Below are 22,187 nucleotides of genomic sequence, written 5' to 3'. Positions count from 1 at the left end.
CAGCTTGGGAGCCCCTTCTACCTGGGCAGTACCGCGCAGCTTGGATCTATTCCCTTACTCTGCGCAGTCACACAGGGACATCCCTGGAGGCATTTTTTTCTTCTTTGTTTTGTTTTCTTCTTTCTCTTGTCCCCTTTTTGTCTTTCTTCATTTCCAGTTTCTCGATTTATTCACTTTTTTCTTTTACCCTTTTCTTTTTTCCTTCATTTTTGTTTTTCCTCATTTCTCAGTCTCTCATCTCTCCACTCCAAAAGCAAGCTCCTTTAGCAGTCGTTTTTGTTTGTGTGTATGTTTTTGGCTCCTGTTCCTCTCTCCTCTCTCTCATCTTTCCCATACGCATCTTAGCTCCACACATCACAATCTACCCCCTCCTTCCTGCCTACTGGCACCGTGCGCTGAACATCACAATCCCAAACAGCACAGGCACGGCCTACCAGAACCTGCCCTGCACTGATTCCCAGTCCACTCTGTCAGCCCTGGTATATGCCACAAAAAAGCCATCCCAGCAACTTCCCTTCAGCTGGACCTGCCCTGCTGTACCATACCTGAGTGACTGACCCTGCTGATTGGAGAAGGAGGTGAAAAGTATCGTGGCCACAGATGAGCAAACAACAAAGAACACACAGCCTGCCTGCTCAGACATAACCAAATAAAACAAAAAAGCAGGATGAAACAAACAAAAAACGAGGAAGATAACCACTGAATGCCTACGGTGATAGAATAATTTGGAAAAGGATAGTGAGAATAGCAGCACAACTGAAAGAGTGTAATCAATGTCACTGAATTGTACATGTAGCAATTTTTGAAATGCTGTATCTCTGGCTATGTATATTTTCACCAAAAAAAGAAAAAAGGTCCTCCCAGGTCAAGAAGGGAGAGTGTTGACATGTTGTGGGGTTGTTAACCAATGTCATAAAACAATATGCGTACTGACTGTGTAATGAGAAACTATTTGTTCTCTAAACCTTCACCTAAAGTACAATTAAAAAATAATAATAAAGACTTTACAGAATTAGTTCAAAAAAGACACTAAACAAATAAGCAACAACAACAAACCCTGGGAAGTGGGGGAGAATATGATTTCCAGATTTGCTACATTATATTTTTTTAAATGTCCAGTTTTCAACAAAAAATAATGAGACATGCAAGGAAGCAAGAAAGTATGGTCCATACACAGGAAAAAATAAATAGAAACTATCTCCAAGAAAGCTCAGAGATTGGACTTACTAGACAAAGACTTTTAATAAATCAGCTATTTTAAATAAAAGAACTAAAAGAAACCATGTCTAAAGAGCTAAAGTATAATGATGTCTTATCAAATAGAGACTATCAATAAAGAGATAGAAATTATAAAAAAAAAATAGAAATTCTGGACTTGAACAGTACAGTAATTGAAATTAAAAATACACTAGAGGTATTCAACTGCAGATTTGAGCCAGCAGAAGAAAGAATCAGCAAACTTGAAGACAGATCAGTTGAGATTATCCAGTCTGAGAAACAAAAAGAATTTTAAAAACTGAACAGCAGCTCAGAGAACTGTGGGACACCATCAAGCAGACTGACATACACATAGTGGGAGTCCAGAGGTAGAGAAGAGAGAGAAAGGAACAGGAAGAATAGTTGTAGCAATAATGGCCAGAAATTTCCCAAATTTGATGAAAAACGTTTAAAGATCCAGGACACTCAGCGAATTCCCAGTATGATAAACTCAAGGATATCCACACCTAGACACATTATAATGTGTCAATAGACAAAGAGAGTATCTTGAAAGCGACAGAACGGAAGTGACTCATCCAATACAAGAAATCCTTAATAAGATTAACACTGAAGAACAAATGGACCACTACTACCTCAGCCTCCACCAGACTGAGTCCACCACAACTAGATGGTGCCAGGCTACTACTACTGATGGCCCTAACACAGATCACAATAGAGGGTCCTGGACAGAGCTGGAGGAAAATGTAGAACAAAATTCTAACTCACACAAAAAAAATAAAAAGACCAGACTTACTGGTCTGACTGAGACTGGAGAAGCCCTGAGAGTATGGCCCCTGGCCACCCTTATAGCTCAGTGTTGAAGTCACTCCAGAGGTTCACATTTCAGCCAAAGATTAGACAGGGCCATAAAACAAAACAAGACTAAATGGGCACACCAGCCCAGGGGCAAGGACAGGAAGGCAGGAGGGGACAGGAAAGCTGGTAATGGGGAAACCAAGGTTGAGAATGGGAGAGTGTTGATATGTCGTGAGGTTGGCAACCAATGTAATAAAACAGTATGTGTATTAATTGTTTAATGAGAAACTAGTTTGCTCTGTAAACCTTCATCTAAAGTACAATAGAAATATATATAATATATATAAAAAGATTAACAGCTGATTTCTTACTGGAAACCATGCAGGGCCAAAGGCAGTGGGATGATGTATTCAAAATGCTGAAAGAAAAAAACTGTCAACCAACAACCCTATATCCAGCAAAACTGTATTTCATAAATGAAGGAGAAATTTAGACATTCCCAGATAAACAAAAACTGAGGGTTCATCACTAGCAAACTTGAACTACAAGAAATCCTAAAGGGAGTCCTTTAGGTTGAAATGAAAGGACACTAGAGAGTAATGCAAACCCACATGAAGAAATAGCACCATAAAGATAACTACATAGCTAAATATGTAGTTTATAACTCTTTTTATCCTATCTTATTTAAAAGACAGCTGTATAAAGTAATAATTACAAATCTGTGTTGATGAGCATACAGTATATAAAGGTGTAATGTATATGACAGTAACAGCCAAAAGGAGGGTGACAAGGGAATGAAGCTACATAGGAACAGTTTTTGTATGCTATTGAAATTAGGCTGGTGTTAATCCAAATTAGATGCTTAAAGGTTAAAATGTTGATTATAATCCCCAGGGCAACCACTAAGAAAATAACTCAAAAAAATAGTAAAAGAAATGATAGGGAATTTAAATTGTACCCTAGACTGTTTAAATTTTAACTAAAGAAGGCAATGATGGAGAAATAGAGGAATAAAGAAGATACCAGAAGAAGATATACTACTGTAAACCAAGGGGTAAAACTGAGAAAGATGAAGATATAGGATCTGGGAAACTGGTGATGCAACGTAGGAAAGAAGTTAGTGATGATGAAGGGGCATTTCAGGACAGTATCTATGCAACAAGTCCAAGACCAACCAGACCAGATTAGAGTAGGAGAGTGGAGGGCTTCAGAAGGAATGTTTCCATAATAGAAAAACATAAATAAATAAAAAGAAATTGTAGAATATCTAGTATGTTGGAATATATTTAGAGATTTCTCATTTTCTTGAAGAATTTGAGGATAAATTAGTAATTAGTATGTAGAAAACTGAAGAAATAAAAAGTTTTCTTCTAGGTCAACTGCAATCTAAGGGAGAAGAAGTATGATTAAGTAAATATTATCTTTGTATACCACATGGCTATGAGTGCATAGTCATAACAATGTAAATGCCAATTATTGATTTAACTAAAAATGAGAATTATAATATTGTGAAGATGAAAGGGTAAAATGAGTGTGTGTTTGTGTACACATGGGGGCAGATAAGAGAACTGAATGCTTATCTTCCATAGGTGGATGTCAGGAGATAATATCTAAAATGGATAAAGAAATACTGTAAGCGTATCATCAGAAATAGAAGATAAATACCCGAAGAAACTGCTAAAAAAAATTGAAGTCTTTGCCTCATGGAAATGGTAGTGGAGAGGAATAGAACATTTTTATTTTAAGCCTTATCTTTTTGAACTGTGTAAATGGATGGCTTTGATTTTTTGTAAATAATAGTATACAATGAGATGCCATTTCACACCCAGTAGAATTGCTATAATAAAAAAGACAGACAATAATAAGTGTTGCCAAGGATATGGAGAAATTGGAACCCTCATAAATTGCTAATAGGAATGTAAACTGGTGCAGCCACTTAGGAAAACAGTTTGGTAGTTTCTGAAAAAGTTAAACATAGAGGTACTGTATGGCCCAGTAATTCCACTCTTAGGCATATGCCCAAGAGAAATGAAAGTATATATACCCACACAAAAATTTATACACAAATATTCATAGCAGCATTGTTCATAATAGCCCAAAAGTGGAAACAACCTGAATTCCATCAACTGATGAATGATAAACAAATTGTGGCATATTCTTACAATGGAATATTACTCAGCCATAAAAAGGAGTGAAGGACTGACTCATGCTACAACATGAACTTTGGAAACATTATGCTAAGTTGAAGCCAGAGCAAAAGGCTACATACTGTATGGTTCCATTTATATGAAATTTCTAGGCTTGGCAAATCCATAGACAGAAAGTAAAGCTAGTGGTTGCCGGGCCTGAAGGGAGGAGAGAATGGGGAGTGCCTGCTAATGGGTATGGGCTTTCTTAGGAGGGTAATGAAAATGCTTTGGAATTAGATCCTGTTTGTACAACCTTGTGAATATAACTGAAATCCAGTGAATTGTGAGTTATATCTCAATTTTTAAAAAATGGTCTGAACAACAACAAAAAGATCCATCTAGGCACAGCACTAATGGATACTCTTGTGAGAAATGTACCGCTGAATGGCTGTACCGAGTGTACTGAATGGGTGCTAAACATTTTGCCCCCACTTGAGCAGAGGTGACACTGCCAAGAAGCAAGGGTAGTTATTTTCTGAGTCTATACCAAGGAGCCCTGGTGGCACAGTGGCTAAAGCGCTCAGCTGCTAACCAAAATGTTGGCAGTTTGAACCTACCAGCTGCTCCACAGGAGAAAGATGTGGCAGTCTGCTTTCCTAAAGATTTACAGCCTTGGGAACCCTATGAGACAGTTGTACTCTGTCCTACAGGGTCACTATGAGTCAGAATCTACTGGACAGCAGTGGGTTTGGTTTTAGGTATAATCTCATATCTTTTCTACTGCCAGTATTATGGCATCCTTGGAAACCCTGGTGGCGTAGTGGTTAAGTGCTACAGCTGCTAACCAAAAGGCCAGTAGTTCGAATCCACCAGGCATTCCTTGGAAACTCTATGGGGCAGTTCTACTCTGTCTTATACGGTCACTATGAGTCGGAATCGACTCAACGGCAAAGGGTTTGGTTTTTTGGTTTTTGCCCCTCTCACCAAGCACTCTCCTTATTAAAATTCTTGCCTGTTCTGCACACAAGTGTTGAGCCTCTTCATAAGTCTAAGAAAGGGGAGATAATTCATATGGTGAGGTGAGGAACTCCCAGGGAGGCAGTGTCTTTGAACAAACGGGCTCCTTCACTTTTCTGTCAGGAGGGTATTACTTGCTCTCTGGCGGTTTGTAAGCATCCCACTCACCTCCTTCTCCTAATCTCTTGTTAAGGAATCAGGGATGACCTGGGTGATGCAAACACCTTTAGTTAGTTGGCACATTGTTCACCTGAGACAGATAACCTGCCCTAGGAGAAACCATTTCCCATTCTACGTCAACACTTCTGCAGGCTGCTATATTGAGTTTTGCCTCACTGTTAATAGTTGAATATATCACTTCTATTTTTACATTCATTTTTCCTGTTGTACTAGCATGAGATGGTAGCAGTAGCTGCAGATGTCCTCAGCTCAGTTTGGAAGACGTGACAGATGTCTCTCTTTTCTCATTTTTGTATGTTATCTGAATCTGAGCCTCAAAATGGCAGGCGCTCATGTCCTCATTCTGTTCCTTCCAACCTGGAGGTGAGGGCCTCTGGCTTCTGTGTTTAGGACTGCACTGAATAAACTCTCCACAGTTAGAGTTTTTACAAATGGTTTACAAATGGAAATACTTTAAGATGATTGTGCTAGTGCGATATGTTGTAACATTAATTATCTCCGGCCTATAAGCTCTGTAAAATTCTTGATACACAAATTGCTTTTTTCACATGTAAATGGTTTAGTCCTAGAATATACAGTAACACTCTCATTTTAAGAATTCAGCCCAAAGGCTAAAGCTGTCTTCATTCACTTTGTAATAAATCATCATAATTCAGGGTATATGAGTAAGATGAGAGTAAACAAAAGCTAAGGGCGTGGGGAATTCGTCTCACCTATATGTTATTCCCCTTTCTCCCTTTCCATTAATTTGAGTCCTATAGTGCAGTGTATTCATGTTTACTGGTAAGGCACTGGGCAGTGTCAGCCCAGCTGCATGGATGCCCCAAGGGACAAGTCAGGCCTTGAGAATCGGTCCTAAATTAGAGATTGCACCAGTAGGAAGTGGAGATAGTTTCTGTTAAAGTTTGCTTAGAAGCACTTACTAGGGTGAAGTGATTGCTGCGGCTGGCCAGTTACCCACAGGCATCCAAGGTAGCTTCTGCTGGTGCAGTCACCTCTCCCAGGGTCTGGTCCAGCCATCCAGGCTACTCTCAAGGATGTTGTTTTTGTTAACTGCCGTTGAGTCGACCTCCGACTCATGGTAACTCCATACACAATGGTATTGGACTGTTGTGATCAATAGTGTTTTCATTGGCTGATTGCTAGAAGTGGATTGCCAGGCCTTTCTTCCTAGTCTATCTTAGTCTATCTTAGTATGGAAGCTCCACTGAAGCCTGTTCAGCATTGTAGCAACATGCAACCCTCCAATACACAAGGCTGGGAATTGAACCTAGGCCTCCTATATGAAAGGTAGAATTCTACCACTGAACCACCATTGCCATCTTACTCACAAGGATAGACTCACATTAATCTACCTGCAAAGTACCATCCACAATAACACTTCAATCTTTGAAAACCCAGCATTGAGAGGCCATTATTCACACCTTGGTGTGAACTTCACCACCCCGTGGAAAGCCATACAAATATTGCTAGGTATCATCAGAACCAATGGATTTAGGTGATCTTAAAGAGGTGCTGTCAACTAAGACAACCTGAGACACCGTTCCTACTTTGCCATAGCCTTGCTGAGAAGAGCAAATACTCAGCAGTCCTCACATGGGCACTGCCAGTGTTGGTCTCTGTGACTCTCCTTGGACTGTGCTCCCCCAGAAGACTACTCTTTCTTCCCCTGCCCCATCCACTTCTTTCTGATCAACATATTGTTTTTTTGCATTTGTTAATAATTAGTATGTTTTCTGAGGGGTCTTTGTAGCTCAAAAGCCATTCTGTCCTTGAATGCAGCCATTGCACATTTCTTTTCAGAAACTTCTATTAGAGCAAGATGCTTGAGTGCCCCTCACTGTTGACTGCCAATACTTGAAAACGGGTTGGGAGAGTAAAATACTGTGGGTAAAGAGTGATAGAATCTTGGATACTGAAAGGAAACAGAAGGGAGAGTCTTGCCTGGGGTATATGGGAGGTGACTACAAAGTAATAAGGCTAATTTTTAATAGCTATATCAATTTATTATCCCAGTAAGTGTTGCATCCTTCAAATTTTTACCTTAGGAGGATTACTTTTTATCCTGCCACTACTCAAAGTACCTTTAGAAATCCTTTTTCAGAATTACCAGAGAGCCTTCATCATTGCCTTCACCCCACTAATCGCTTTATTGGAGGAGGGGGTAGAGAGCAGACAATACAGAAGGGTATAGAGAAAAAAATCAAGTACCCATACTCCTACCACTTAGATATAATCACTAGTAATCTTTTGATGTAAATCCTTCCAGATTTTTTTCTATGCACATTCATACACTTTTGAATACCCATTAACATCAAATTTGAATATTTGCAACAGCAGAGGATTAATTTGTGTAATATATAAGGAGCTCTTACAACTCAAAAAAAAAATCAAACAACTCTCTAGAACAATGTGAATAGGCAATTAATTCACTGAAGAAGAAATGCAAAGATAAAGAAATGAGACAATGCTGAATCTCACTAGAAATCAGGAATATGCAGGTTAAAACAATAAGATCCCCTTTATTGCCCATCAAACCCACAAACCAAGCCCATTGCCATTGTCGAGTCAATTCCAACTCATAGCATTCTTATAGGGCAGAGTAAAACTTCCCCATAGGGTTTCCAACGAGCAGCTGGTGGATTTGAACTGCCAGCCTTTTGGTTAGCAGCCAAACTCTTAACCACTATACCACCAGGGCTCCTATTGCCCATCAGGTTGGCAAAAATTAAAGATTGATAATCTTAAAGTTCAAATAGTCCATGCTCTCATCTAATTCTGGTGGGAGTGCTGATTCATAGGATGTTTTCAGAGGGCAATTTGACAATATCAATTTTTTAAAGTGCTTTCCCTGTGGCAAGTCCATCCTACAGAAATGCTCACGTAAAAAAAAATTTGTAAAAGAATGTTAAATTTCAGCTTTGTTTATAATAACCAAAAATGGATTGGACAGGTCTGCATAATCAGCAATAGGGGAAGGTTAAATAATATTATGATGACATTTATTTGAAAGTAACTCTCGAGCTGTCTGTAATCAAATGTGTATTTTAAAATCTGAAACAAAACCACCTGCTATGATAGTTATTCATGGGAAGGAGAATGGGATGGAGGGAAGGTGTTATAAGAGGGGTTGCTGTGTTCCACTCCATATTCTGAACTGTTTTTTTCATAAGCCTGTGTTTTTCATGTATGACTTTGCAGTTTGGAGTTGTCTTAGTCATCTAGTGCTGCCATAACAGAAATACCACAAGTGGATGATTTTAACGAAGAGAAATTTATTTCTTCACAGTCAAAGTAGGCTAAAAGTCCAAATTCAAGGCATCAGCTCCAGGGGAAGGCTTTTTCTCTCTGTCGGACTTCTTCTCTTCGGTGCAGGGACCCCGGTCCAAAGGACACGCTCTGCTCCTGGCACTGCTTTCTTGATGGTATGAGGTCCCCCGTCTCACTGCTCACTTCTGTCTTTTATATCTCAAGAGATTGCCTCAGGACACAATCCAGTCTCGTAGATCAGGTCCTGCCTTACTAACACAACTGCCACCCATCCTCCCTTACTAACATCATAGAGGCAGGTTTACAACATACAGGAAAATCACACACTACCAGGAATCATGGCCTAGCCAAATTGATACACACATTTTTTGGGGGACATAATTCAAACCATGACAGGAGTAAATATGACTTTGGAGCACAGGCAAAGCTATTTGGAGCCACATGTATTGAGTAGAATAGGTGATATCACTTTTCAGAGGGTGTACTGGGAGCCAGGACATAGTCCTCAAAAAGCAGCCAGTGATTTGCCATAGTTCCCGCTTGGTTGGTCTCACACAGAACTTCTCAAGAATTCCAAAATATCTGTAGAACTAGCCTGAGTGGCCCTTTGACCTAGGGTGACTTCTGAATGGATGGAGCCCTGGTGGCTGATGTCAAAGAAATAGAGCTACATTACTTTCATATCCAGGGCACTTAAGCCTCCTTAAGTCTGGGTATTTCGCTATGTGATTTTGACAGTTTTTTTTTTTTTTTCGTTTTTTCAATCTTAATCTTTCTAAACAAGCAATTTTCCTCAAAAATAAGTTATTTTATACAGTCTCCCTTGAAAATATCAGAATAAATGTCAAAGCTGCACTGTTTCTATTCATGACTCAAACGCATGGCAGATCTTCAGAGAAACTTTCCTCATGTTCAGGTTTCCTTTCTGAGTGAGTCTGCTGACATATCTAAGTTTAACATTTCAGCCCTCATTCTCACAATTAATAAAATATTGACTGATCAGAGTTTTGGCTTTTGCCACATTTTCTGGGTCTTTGGTTAATTGGATGACTTGAAGGAATTGGAACTAGACAGTAGGTAACCCTTCATGTTTATGTATTTAATATTTCACCTACTTCATAGTTCATGTACTTTCTATATGAATGAAATGGAATGGCTCATGACAGCTGGAGGAACAGGTATAACACAAGAAAGTAGAGGAACCTGCTGCAGAAGTGGCCTAAACTGAACGTGGGAAAAGCAGCTATTCTGTGAGGAGGTCATAATCTGAAGTGCATTAAAGGATCACCTTGAATCACCTTTTTGGCAAAATTATCTTGAGGGCTTTGCACATAGCCAGCTGTAATTATTGGTGCCAGAGGCCACGGGCAGGTGATATCCTGAGTTCTGATCCTGAGTCAGCCATTAGCTAGCCATGCTCTTTTGGAGACATGACTCGTTACTTTTGGGCCTTAGGTTGTGCGTCCAGACGTGACGTGGCTGGAGTTGGTGGATTCTGAGGTAGCTTCAGCCTCTGAAATTCCTTGTTTCTTACAGATTCTTGGGAACATGAGGACTCTTTGGGTACTGCTGTGTGCCAGGCATTGTGTATTAGCTCATAGTTTCAGAACTACCCTGCAAGATGGGGGTTTCCATCTGTTCTATAGAGGAGGAAACAGGCTCCCAGAGGTAAATGAACTGCCCAGAGTCATACAGCTGGTTAGTTGGCAAAGCCAGGAATAGATTCTAGATCTGTCTGTCAGCCCAACTCTAATACGCATGTACTCTCCACCATACCACTCTGCCTCTTGATTGGTGGCAGTCTGCCTAGCCTTCGGTCTCCCCTATTTGGCATTCCAACACTGACTTTTCTTGTCACTTGTCATGGTACAGGTTTCTATAATTGTTCCTTTTCTCTAGATCTTCAGAGGAGCCCTGGTGGCACAACAATTAAGCACTCAGCTGCTAACCAAAAGGTTGGCAGTTTGAACCACCCAGCGGCTCTTAAGAGAGAAGGACCTGGCAATCTGCTTCTGTAAAGATTATAGCTTCAAAAACCTATGGGGCAGCTCTGCTCTGTTACATGGGGTCACTATGAGTCATAATCGACTCAATGGCACCTAACAGATCTTCAGAAGCTGCCAGATCTTGAAAAGGCATTGCTTGCTTTGTACAGTACAGTGCAGTCTCACTTAAAGGAAATAATCCATGTGTAGTCCTAAGAACAATGGTTAGCACATGTAAGCACTCAGTAAGTGTTAGTTCTCATTAGTATGTCCCTGTTTGTCTGATTGTTCGCTTCCTCTGGATCATTTTGGGGTCCAAGGTAGCATGTATCAGGAGCTTGCATCACCCACTGTTAAGCAGAGTGGGCATTACCTTTGCTGTGTACATTACTGGAGAGAACCCAGATACCACCACCATTCAACTCCAGCATCTTCCTGTACAGGGCAAGGAGCTGACTAGCTGTGTGTCAGGACTGTCCCCAGTCCAGATATAAAAGGTTCTGGCACAGCTCACTTCCATTCATTCTTTTTTTTTTTTTTAATTGAGGTGTTGTGGAATATGTATTGGAGTCCTGGCCCCTATACCTGTGGGTCTGATCCTGTTGGAAATTAGTTTTTCTTTTGTTATGTTAATGACCTCATACGTAGTAAGGTGGTTCCTAACCCTAATCACTTCTGAGTTATAAAAAAAGCAGAATAGACAAGAGACACACACACAGGAGAAAGACACCATATGAAAACAGACACACATGGCAGGTGCCTATACAAGCCCAGAAATTTCAAAGATTGCCAGCTACTAGAAGCTGAAATACATATACAAAGGAGAACCTCCCCCTAGACCATGCCCTGAATTCAGACTTCTGGCCTCCTGAACTGTGAAAAAATAAATTTCAGTTCTTTAAATCCACCCACTTGTGGTACGGGAGCACTAGGTAACTAAGACATGAGTTAAAATTTATATAAGATTAATCATTTTAAAGTGAACTCAGTGGCATGTAAATACATTCACAATGTTGTACAACCATCACCTTTGTCTAGTTCCAAACATTTTCATCACCAGAAAGGAAACTCCATACCCATCAGTCACACCCTGTTCCCCCCTCCTCCCAGGCCCTGACAACCATGAATCTACTTTCGATCTCTATAGATTTGCCCCTTCTGGATATTTCACAAATAAATGAATCATACAACAGTTGCCTTTTGTGACTGGCTTCTTTCACTGAACAGAATGTTTTCAAGGTTCATCCATGTTGTAGCATGTGTTAGTACTTCATTCCTTTTTATGGCTGAATAATATTTCATTGTGTGGATATACATTTTGTTTATCCATTCATCAGTGATGGGCATTCGGGTTGTTTCTACCTTTTGGTGATTGTGAATAGTGCTGCTGTGAACATTGGTGTGCACATTTTTGCTTGAATGACTGGTTTCAATTCTTTTACTTCCATTCAATCTTGTCATCAAATGGCAAGACCTGAAGGAGACATGCACCATTCTTAGGGATGATAACTGAGTCATCTCTGCATTAAATAGCTTTAAATAGGAGCTTGAACTGCCAACTGTAAAGGCTAGTGAAAATGAATTCCTCTTTTATCACATTCTCAAACTAACTCTTTAGTTTAGGGAAAGAAGAAACACTCCTCCTTCTCTGCCTAGCATACACCTACCTAGCCTCAAGATTCAGCTCAGAGTTCTTTTTGGGCATCCCAGTGCTTAATACAGTGCTTAGCATTTAATAATAGGCCCTTTGTAGATGAATGAAAGAGTCCTAGTTCCTTCTAGGAAAGTAACTAGTCTATGTGACTCCAGGAGAGTCAAGGGACTAGAGGATCTACAGGATTCCTTATATTCCTTAAATTCTACATTTGTCTAAAGAAAGAATAAATCTTAAATACAAGTTCTTTTTAATGACTTGAAAACAAAATAATTACCCGGTATTCCATTTCAAACATAACCTTAGATTATTTTAACTGTAATCATACAAAGGCCAGGCTAAAAAAAATTAAATTACAGATTGTGAATGACATCTCTGAAGTTGGCAACACAGAATGAAGAAAACCCAAATGAGGCTCTGAAATAGCCTCTTAACCTTAGGAATGATATCAGTAAAACTCTTGCTGGTGCTGGCTGCCAGAAAAGATGAAGACAAAAAGTTCACTGGCTGTAAAGAAAGGACAGAAGAAAGGCAGTTGCTAAAGAGAAGAGGCACAAGACACCTGTCATGCCCAGGGGGCCGTATTAGCTCTATTACATTACTTCCACTTCAGCAGATCACTTCATTTATTAACTAATCAGGCAGAATTAGATATTTTAAATTATCTTTCTTAATTCTGCATGTGATCAGTTGGAAACCCAGGGCTCAAAAAATCTAATTGTAACTGCTTACCAGAAATGTCATCTTTACTTTGAGGAATTGAACCAGGGCCAAACATGAGGCTGGCTTTTCCATTTTCCTGAGGTACTGTCCTACAGTCAGAACTGGGCATACATGTACTTGTGCCTAGTGCCGGGCACCTTAGGGGCATCTTGACCTTGGCCCTATTTCAGAACTCAATATGGCCAGAGACTAAAAGAAGAGCAATGATAATGGAGAAGAGGGGCGTAGACATAGACGTAGGATGTAGAGAAGGGAATAATTGTTTAAGCTTTAGCAAAAGTCAGGAGAACAGAATCTAAATTAATCTAGATTTAGAGTGTTCGGTGGGTCTGTTGTTGTTAGGTGCCATCAAGTTGGCTCCAACTCATGACAGCCTTATGTATAACAGAACAAAATGTTGCCTGGTCCTGTGCCATCTTCACGATCATTGGTATGTTTGAGTCCATTGTTGTGGCTATATGTCAGTCTATCTCATTGACAGTTTCCTTCATTTTTGCTGACCCTCTGACAACTAAGTTGTCTTTTTTTAGGGATTAGTCTTTTCTCATGCTGTGTCCAAAGTAAGCAAGCCAAGGTCTTGCCATCCTTGCTTCTAAGGAGCATTCTGGTTGTATGTCTTCTAAAACTGATTTGTTTGTTCTTTTGGCAGTCCACAAATAGTCAGTATTCTTTGGCTAGACAGAGCCTAATGGAAGGGACAGGAAATAGGCCCTCTGCTCCCAGGGATCCCAGTGAGAAGGGATGGTGTGATGTTATGAGAGGTTGCTTACCCATGTAGGATTAAGACTTCTTTTCCTCTCAGCTTCCTACACCTAAGCTCTATTTCTTCCCCTCAAGTGTCCTAGTCATGGGTGTGCTAACATGGCAAAGGGCCTGTAGTCTGCTCCTGGCATGTTTTCCTAGGATGCTATTGTGGTGTTTTCAGGAGATTTATGGCAGCACTCTCAGGACTACACTGTAGGCCTTCTAAGTGGTTTCCATTGTGTGGCCGTGCTTCTTGAGGAGACCTGAAACTATGAGGAGGTGAAAAAAAATCTGGAGTCAAACTGTAGATCCCAGTGAATTGGAACTGTGCCCACTGCCTTCAATGCCCATTGCTGCTGATGGATGTGGGTAAGGAAATGGAAAAAACAGTGTGTGGTTCATGGCTTGCTGAATATCTGTCTGCCATCTATGTAAAAGTATGTGTTTTATAGGTTCATTAACTTTGTGTTATCTATGTTGCTGACGTGTGTGCTCTGTGTGAATAAACTGTACCTTAGTGGCATGAATGCCATGTGTATATGTGTGCATGTGTGTGACTAGACTTCCTTACAGTGGGACAGAGTTTAAAGGGGCAGACAGTCACTCTTGCTTTCTTCTTCCTACTTCCATTCCTTTAAAAAATATAGGTGTGCCCTATACTGCCATGTAACTCCTGAAAAGGCTACAATTTGGGGGCTGAGGGGGTCCAGAGGTTAGGTGAATTATTCTCTAAAAAAATTAAGGTCTCACATCCTTTTCCCTCCTTAGTCAAAAGAAACTGAGAAGAGAAAGATCATGGTTACATTTGGTAGATGACTTCCCCATGACTGCCCTTTACTCAGGAAGGAGGTTTTCCTCTGCTTGGTTTTCTCTTTAACTTTTAGTTTCCACCTGTAGGAATCTAATTGTTTAGATTAGGTTGTGAGTGAATATAATTTGCATCAAATACTTACATTAACCCCAAAGGCAATCAGATTGCCTGTATTTCTCTTCTTCTCTCTCTCTTTCTCCACCTCCTTCCCTGCTTCTCCCCTTTCCTCCCTCTTTCTCCATTTCTTTAGAAATAATGAAATATTTCAGTTATTCTGAAAATATAATGAACACCCATGGACCTGCTGCACAGTTTTCTTAATTCTTAACATTTTGCTATTTTTGCTTCAGATTGTTTTTTAAGAAATAAAACATTACCGTGTGGCCACTTTGCTTAAGATGTTTACTGCTATGAAAATTCAGCCTACATCAGAACTTAGCTTTTAGGAATACCTGTGAACAACGTTATTTTTTAAAAGCATCTCTTGTCCTTTGTCACTTTGCAGTTTCAAGGAGTCCAGATCTCAGTTTATTTCTATTTGTGCTTCTTGTGACTCTTTGTTCTGCCTGAATCTGAGTATTCATGTTTTTCATCAATTCTAGAAAATTCTCAATCACTTTCTCTTTTATTTTTGCCCCTCCCTAGTTTCTCTCTCCTCTCATCTGGAACCCCTCCCTATTAGAGATACATTGTTGTTATTGTTATTAAGTGCGATGAGTTGATTTTCGACTCATACGGACACCATGTGACAGAGTAGAACTGCCCCATAGGGTTTTCTGGGCTGTACTCTTTGAAGAAGCAGATTGCCAGATCTTTCTCCTGCAGAGACACTAGGTGGGTTCAAACCACCAACCTTTTGGTGAGCAGCCAAGTACGTAACCATTTGCACCAAAGGGCCCCTTAGAGATATGTTAGAACTTCTCTGTTATTCATGTCTTTTAAACTCTTTTAATAATTTCTATCTCTTGTCTCTCTGTGTTGTGTTCTGGATTATATCTTCATGTGTCTTGTCTGGCTCGTTAATTCTCGTGTCAAAAAAACCAAAAACCAAACCCACTGCCGTCTAGTCTATTCCAACTCATTGCGACCCTATAGGACAGACTAGAGCTGCCCCACAGGGTTTCCAAGACTACAGTCTTCATGGGAGCGGCTGGTGGGTTCAAACCACCGACCTTTTGGTTAGCTGAGCACTTAACCACTGCACCACCAGGGCTCCTTATTCTCGTGTCAGCCATGTTTAATTTGTTTAACCCATTTTAAGTTTAATAACCATATTTTTCATCTCTCAAAGTTCTATTTAGTTCTTTTTCAAACCTGCCCATTCTTTTTTGTGTGCGTCATGTGCTTTTCTTATTTTTCAATTCCTTCTTTTGTCTTGAATCATTTTAAACATATTTAGAATTTCTTTTGGAACCCTGGTGGTGCAGTAGTTAAGACCTCAGCTGCTAACCAAAAGGCCGGCAGTTAGAATCCACCAACCGCTCCTTGGAAACCATATGGGGTAGTTCTGCTGTGTCCTATAGAGTCACTATGAGTTGGGATTGACTTGATGGCAACGGGTTTTTTTGTTTGTTTTTATAGTTTCTTTTAGATGACCGTATTATCTGAAATTGTGAAGAGCTAATTCTTTTATTTCTGTCTGCTTACTCTCATTTATGGTAGATTGTTTTGTCATGTTTTGCAACTTTGGACTGTTTTGTTTTGTAATAAAGGACAATCTTCAGTGGTGGTTTATCCGTGGGAATCCTGTGTTGTCTATGTTGAAGGTGTTTCTTGCCTGAGAACTTTTGCCTTTGCTTCTGCAGCTGCCCCAGGAGTGTCCTTCATTAGGGAATACTTTAATTTCTTGGTTTGTGGGTTTCTGAACCACACAGATAGTATAAATTTCAAAAACCAAACCTGCATAAGGACAGGATTAGGATTACAGATTCTCAGTGGAGACAGGATTCCTTGTTGTTTCCCTGAGTTTATGCTAATTTTTTTCTAGTCCACTCTTTCTGCAGGAGACTTACTTCCAGCATCGTATGTTGCTTGAAACCTACCTTTTGTCCAAACATGGGCATTAAAACCTAAGCCCCCAGATTACCGAGACTGGCAAGCTGGGCAGCCATATTTTTATGCACTTACCACTCTGGTTTCTAGTTCCCATTTTGTTTTTGGCATCTGAGAAAATCCTTTTCTGTTTTTTAAACGCATGTATAATGACGGAGTTTCTGTATTTATCCAGGAGTTCTGGTTATCTTGTAAAAGGAGACTTTTTCAGATCTGTAGTCCACTACATTGCTAGAAAGAGAAGCCTGAATAGGGTTTCTTCACAGCCAGTGATCATCGTCAGGATCCTCACATTGCCTGTCACCTTATTCTCAGAGCATCCTGGTACTTCTAGGACTAATGAAACAAAAGGGGCCTTCAGACCTAAAAACAGCCCTGTAAGCAACAAAAAAGACACCTGTGGTAAACTACAGCAAAATGGAGTCAGAAGCACTCCATTGACCACCCATTGATTCAGCACACTTTGTTCCGATTCCCTGTGTGCTCGGCAGTGGGCTGGGCACTAAGAATACACTGGTGTAGTAATACACTCCCTGGTCACATGGGGCATAGACAAGGAGACAGGCAAGTCAGTAAGCCTGTGAGTCAGCTGGAGAAGGGCTGTGATGGGGATGCGCCTGAGGCGCTGTGGGCGCCACTGAAGAGCTTAAGCAGGGGATAGATTTGATCAGATAGATATTTTATAAAAAGATTATTTTTGCTGCTGTGCAAAAAGAATAGACTGGAAATGAGCAAGACTGGAGGCAGGGAGAAGAGTCTAGAGACTGTTGCATTGATCTGGGCGAGAGGTTATGACAGCCTGGACCAAGGAGGTGGCAGTGGAGATGTTGAGAAGTGGGTTTGAGAGCTCTTAATAATCCAGAGGACATGTGATAGTTCATTTTCTAAAGGGGGTGGGGAAAGACTAAGTGAGATGGTTGCTTCCTGGTCAAAATAAACAGATCATTCAGTTAGTTATCAGCATTTTTTTCAGCTCTGACTCATCTAAGGGCTAAGCCCTCCTCCCATTAAAAACAGTTCATATCATCAGTGGTTCTCTGCAGATGGTACAGGAAGGCACCTGTGTTAATTTCCACAAGAAATAAAATAATAAAAAGCTCCAGTGAATCAAAGAAGGGGAAAATGTAGTACAGAATTTCAAAGTCACATGGACTTCAGACTTTCTGGAACCATGAAAGCTAGATGAACCCCTGAAACTATTACAGTGAGATAATCTTTAAACCTTAAACCAAAAATATCCCCCAAAGTCTTCTTAAAACCAAACAATAGTTAGCTTAACTAAAAAAAAAAGTCTCCCTTGAGCATTATGCTCTTTAAATAACTATATGGGATCAAAGTGACAACAGCAACTCAAAAGATTAGATAGGAAACTTAGAGGGCAGTGAGTTTATGTTAATGGAGGAGGAACAACTCAGAAAAAGAGGGTGAGAATGGATGCACAACTCAAAGAATGTAATCAGTGTCACTGAATTGTACATGAAGAAACTGATGAATTGGTCTATGTTTTGCTGTGTATATTCTCAACAACAACAAAATAAAAAAAAAAAGGAATGAACTATTAATATATACACAAACACACACACACAATTCTGTGATTCCTACATGCCCTTCCACTGGGCATGCCTACCTGACTACCACCCCCATTTTGGGGAATCACTGATCTATTCAGCAGACAAACATTTGGAGCAGAAACCTCTCCTTCATTTAAAGTACATCATATTTGAAGGAAACCTTTTTGCAGCACGATGCCAGTTCAGATGTTTTGCCCTACCACTTGTGCCTTAGACGCTAGCCTGCTCCTAATAGAAACACAGCCTTCTCTAGCTGTGCCCCAGCCTTTGATGAAGTGACAAGTCAGCCAGTTTGTGATGAGGTTGAGTTGCATAGATGCATATACCCGGCATTCCAGCCAAGGCACACACAGTTTGTTGTGAATCACCCATACCAGCTTTCAGCACAGTGAGATTCACAGAACAATTGTTCGGTTTCCTTCCTTCATTTTCACAGTGGAGACCTGCCTGGCTCCAGACCCAAGAGTGAAGCAGCAGCTGTAAGGAAGCAGAAATATTATAAATAACTCAGAGAACCCTTTTATAACAGCAACTGCCTGCTGATTTTGTGGCCTAACAGCTCAAGCAAAAGGGATATAAATACATTATTGTGCAATGACTAATTACTCAGAATTTTGTGCATCAGCAGAAGTGGAACCTGTGGTTGGTGCTAATATTATCAAATGCCTTTGCTATTTAATAATCTGGTAGCTGTACATTATTTCGCATGCAGTTTTCATGGAGAACAATGGTTTTATTTCAAGCACCTCTCATTGAAATAAAAAAGCAGCTGTTAGAAGATGAACATTTGGCAGAAAATGTTTTAGCGGAATCTTTTGTAAGATACTAAATCACGTTGGATTAACTGTTTTCTGTCTAGAATGGTGGAGTCACAAAGAAGACAGATCACAGACCACAGAAGGCAAGGCCAATCTTTAGAACCCAATGAATCACTAACATTTTAGTTTTAAGTGCCATTTACTCACCAATATATGAAGTTATTTATATACAAAGCTTCCATTTAATATTGCCTGAAGAATGGGTCTTTTTAATTCCCGTTTTAGCTCAGGCTCAGGATTCCACTTGTCTTTCATTAATATAGAATTCTCTATAGAATAAATTAAACCACCACAGACATTTTGGGCAGAGTGGGACTTTTAACCAGTTTTAAGTCTCCACAGGCCATTCTTCGCTGTGGTTTGCCAGACAGAAAGGCAGTGAGGGCTGCGGTTCAGAGCGGCGCCCACGGAGCACAGCCACAGGCCAGTCCTGCCTTTGAACCTGAAGAGGTGCTAGCGCAGCCCACTGGGCTCCTCCTGGCTCCATGGCTTCCGACCCCCAGGTGCCAGAGCAGGGCTGAATCCCGAGTTGACAACAGACCCTCACATATTCTTCAGGCTGGCCAGCCACCAGTCAGAATAGGCATGTACCTGCGGGTAAGTTACATCATGACATGGCTGCTGGACACAGCCAGTTTCAGACAAAGAACGTTATGGTAGAGCTGCTTTGATGTGGCCATGTTGATTCAGATTAATTCGTATTAATAACATTAACTACCATAATTATAAATAAAACATGAAATTCTTTTTTTTAAATTATCAAGCAATGTGCAAAACAAACAGCTTCACCTTATCACTAATTCCCCCTCCTGGCGTGGAGGTGATGGGTCAAGATTGAAAACAGAGGGAGAGCTTTCAGAGATGGCTCAGGAATGCATACAGGGTGAGGCTTAGTCTGGGGCTGAAGGTGGGAGGAGGTACAGAAATGGGGTGGGATCAGGGATATCTGTTCTATACATTATTTGGTAATGAGAGGCAGTGTGTCTACATTTTTACATGGTCATTTTGATGCAAGTGCTGTCTCAAAACAGCTTCCTCAAAATGCCCCACTTCTGTGCTGGTATAACTGGGCAGCCCAGATCCCATCACAGACTGGAAGCTGAAGTGGACACTGAGACAGAGTCAGGACTCAGAGTCAGCAGATGGCCTCTGTCAATATGGACCATTGGCTGAAATGGACAGGAGCCATTTGCCACCAATAATGGAGCCAGATCAATCCATGGTGCTGACCTCTGAGGTATTCAGAGCACCATATCCATGTACATTCATGGGTGAAAGTTGGGACAGCGGTAACACGCTATATTGAACAGGTGATTTCTTTTACCTTTCATTCAATTTTAGGTCAAATTCAAGTCATGCATTATTCCAATAATCTGTGATTTTACAAATGATTACTAAATACCTGTAAGGCCCCTGGTGGCTCAAACGGTTAAGGGCTCGACTTCGAACTAAAGGGTTGGCAGTTTGAACCTACCCGGAGATGCCTTGGAAGAAAGGCCTGGCAATCACAGCCATGAGAACCCTGTGGAGCACAGTTCGATTCTGAAACACATGGGGTCACCATAAGTTAGAATCAACTCCACAGAAGCTGGTACTAAATACTTGTAAACCAAACCAGTTGCCATCAAGTCAGTTCTAACTCACGGCAACCCATGTGTGCAGAGTAGAGCTGTGCTCCATAGGGTTTTCAAGGCAGTGACCTGAAAGCAGATCTCCAGGCCATGCTTCTAAGGCGCCTCTGGGTGGGTTCAAACCACCAACCTTTCGGTTAGTGGTCAAGTGCTTAACTGTCTGCGCCACCCAGGGTACCAATAAATGAAGAATATGACAGTTCTGGGATGAAGATTGGTAGTTTTTCTTGTTCTGTAGTAGCTAAAGTTTAATCAATATATTGAAAATTGAAAGACCAGTGTCATTTTTAATACTTGCAGCCTTTTTGAGCAGTGAAGTGCTGCCCTGAACATAAGTTGGCACCACTTACTCTGATTTTGCACTCAACCTCCCATTGAGCCCTCTGTTATCATCCATCTAAATGAAAGAAGGCTCTGCCCCATACAACCTCATTCCAGATGGAAATGCATAATTCATGATGTCAAAGAAGAGAAGGCACATCAGTTTGTGTCAGCATTTGCTGTAAATTAACGAGGAGTACAAGGAGGGCTTAATGTAATGTAAAGTTGAAAATACAGTTAGAACTAATATTTAGGCAATCTCCACCTCCCTCTCCCTGCTGTGACGCTAAGGATTGACTCTCTTCAGCTTAAGTACCTAATGTAGTCACTTTTCCTTTTCTGCTAGGATTTTTTTCCCCCATAAAATATTATTGCATATTTATCTCTGACATCCAAAATTAGATCTTTACACCTTGTCCATTCTAATCTCAACAGAAAAACCAGGCGAGGAAGGGTCAAAGTTTTCCCTCATGTTCCACATCCATGGTGTTTGCAGAATAGAAGGACCCCCACCATACCAGTCTGACTAGTTCAGCTTCTGTAAATAGCTGTTTAAAAAAAAAAAAAAAAAAACTAGGTTGCCGTCAAGTTGATTCTGACTCATAGTGACCCTATAGAAAAGAACTGCCCCCATAGGATTTCCAAGGAGTAGCTGGTGGATTCCAACTGCTGACCTTTTGGTTAGCAGCCAGGCTCTTAACCATTGCGCCACCAGGGGCTCCAAATTCTTCCTTAATACTGATTCTCTCTAACGTGGGTGTCAGCTACAGAGTTTCTTTTCTTTTTCTAAAGCTGGAAAACAAAAGGTTGATAATGAACAGCTCACAGTGCACTACTGTGCAAGGTGTGCCCATACACTCATGAGAATTCTTTAGCACACATCCCAAAGTGTGTTCTCTCCTTTAAAGTTGTCACCTTGGGAAGCTTCAAATTAGTCCAATCAAACTGCCATTGTTAAGAACCTTTTTGGATCTTTATTAGAAAATCCCTGAGAGCCAGTGTTATTTATAGTGGCTCATTGCTTTGGGCCAAGGAGAGTGTTCCCTACCTTGATCTCTTACCTTAGACTTGGTTTTAAATGATTCACTCTTTCTAGAAATAATTTCCTTAAGGTAGTGATTCTCAAAGTGTGGGCCCAGATGAGCAGCCATCAGCCTCACCCAGGAGCTTGTTAGAAATGCAAATGCTGGACCTCAACCCAGTTTAATAGATCATCAGCTTTAGGGGTGGAGGTCAGCAACCTGTGTTTTAACAAATCCTCCAGGTGA

The 22,187-nt window shown here is 40.6% G+C and overlaps 1 protein-coding gene across 2 annotated transcripts in view; it reads left to right on the top strand.

Moving 5' to 3' along the window:
- Positions 1–22,187, top strand: part of RBKS (ribokinase) — a 146,584-nt gene that overhangs the window by 113,935 nt on the left and 10,462 nt on the right. The window contains exon 8 of one of the 2 annotated variants that reach the window (XM_012555914.2): positions 18,586–19,337. The exons of the other annotated variant lie outside the window; for it this stretch is intronic. Within the exon in view, the coding sequence (XP_012411368.1) occupies positions 18,586–18,618 (33 nt within the window). The 3' untranslated portion in view covers positions 18,619–19,337. Of the gene's footprint in view, positions 1–18,585; positions 19,338–22,187 lie in introns of those variants that run through there. 2 annotated transcript variants of the gene reach the window in all.

Source organism: Trichechus manatus, unplaced genomic scaffold (assembly GCF_000243295.1).
Source record: "Trichechus manatus latirostris isolate Lorelei unplaced genomic scaffold, TriManLat1.0 scaffold00052, whole genome shotgun sequence".
Classification (NCBI taxonomy): Eukaryota; Metazoa; Chordata; class Mammalia; order Sirenia; family Trichechidae; genus Trichechus; species Trichechus manatus.
This window is presented reverse-complemented; position numbering and strand designations above follow the sequence as displayed.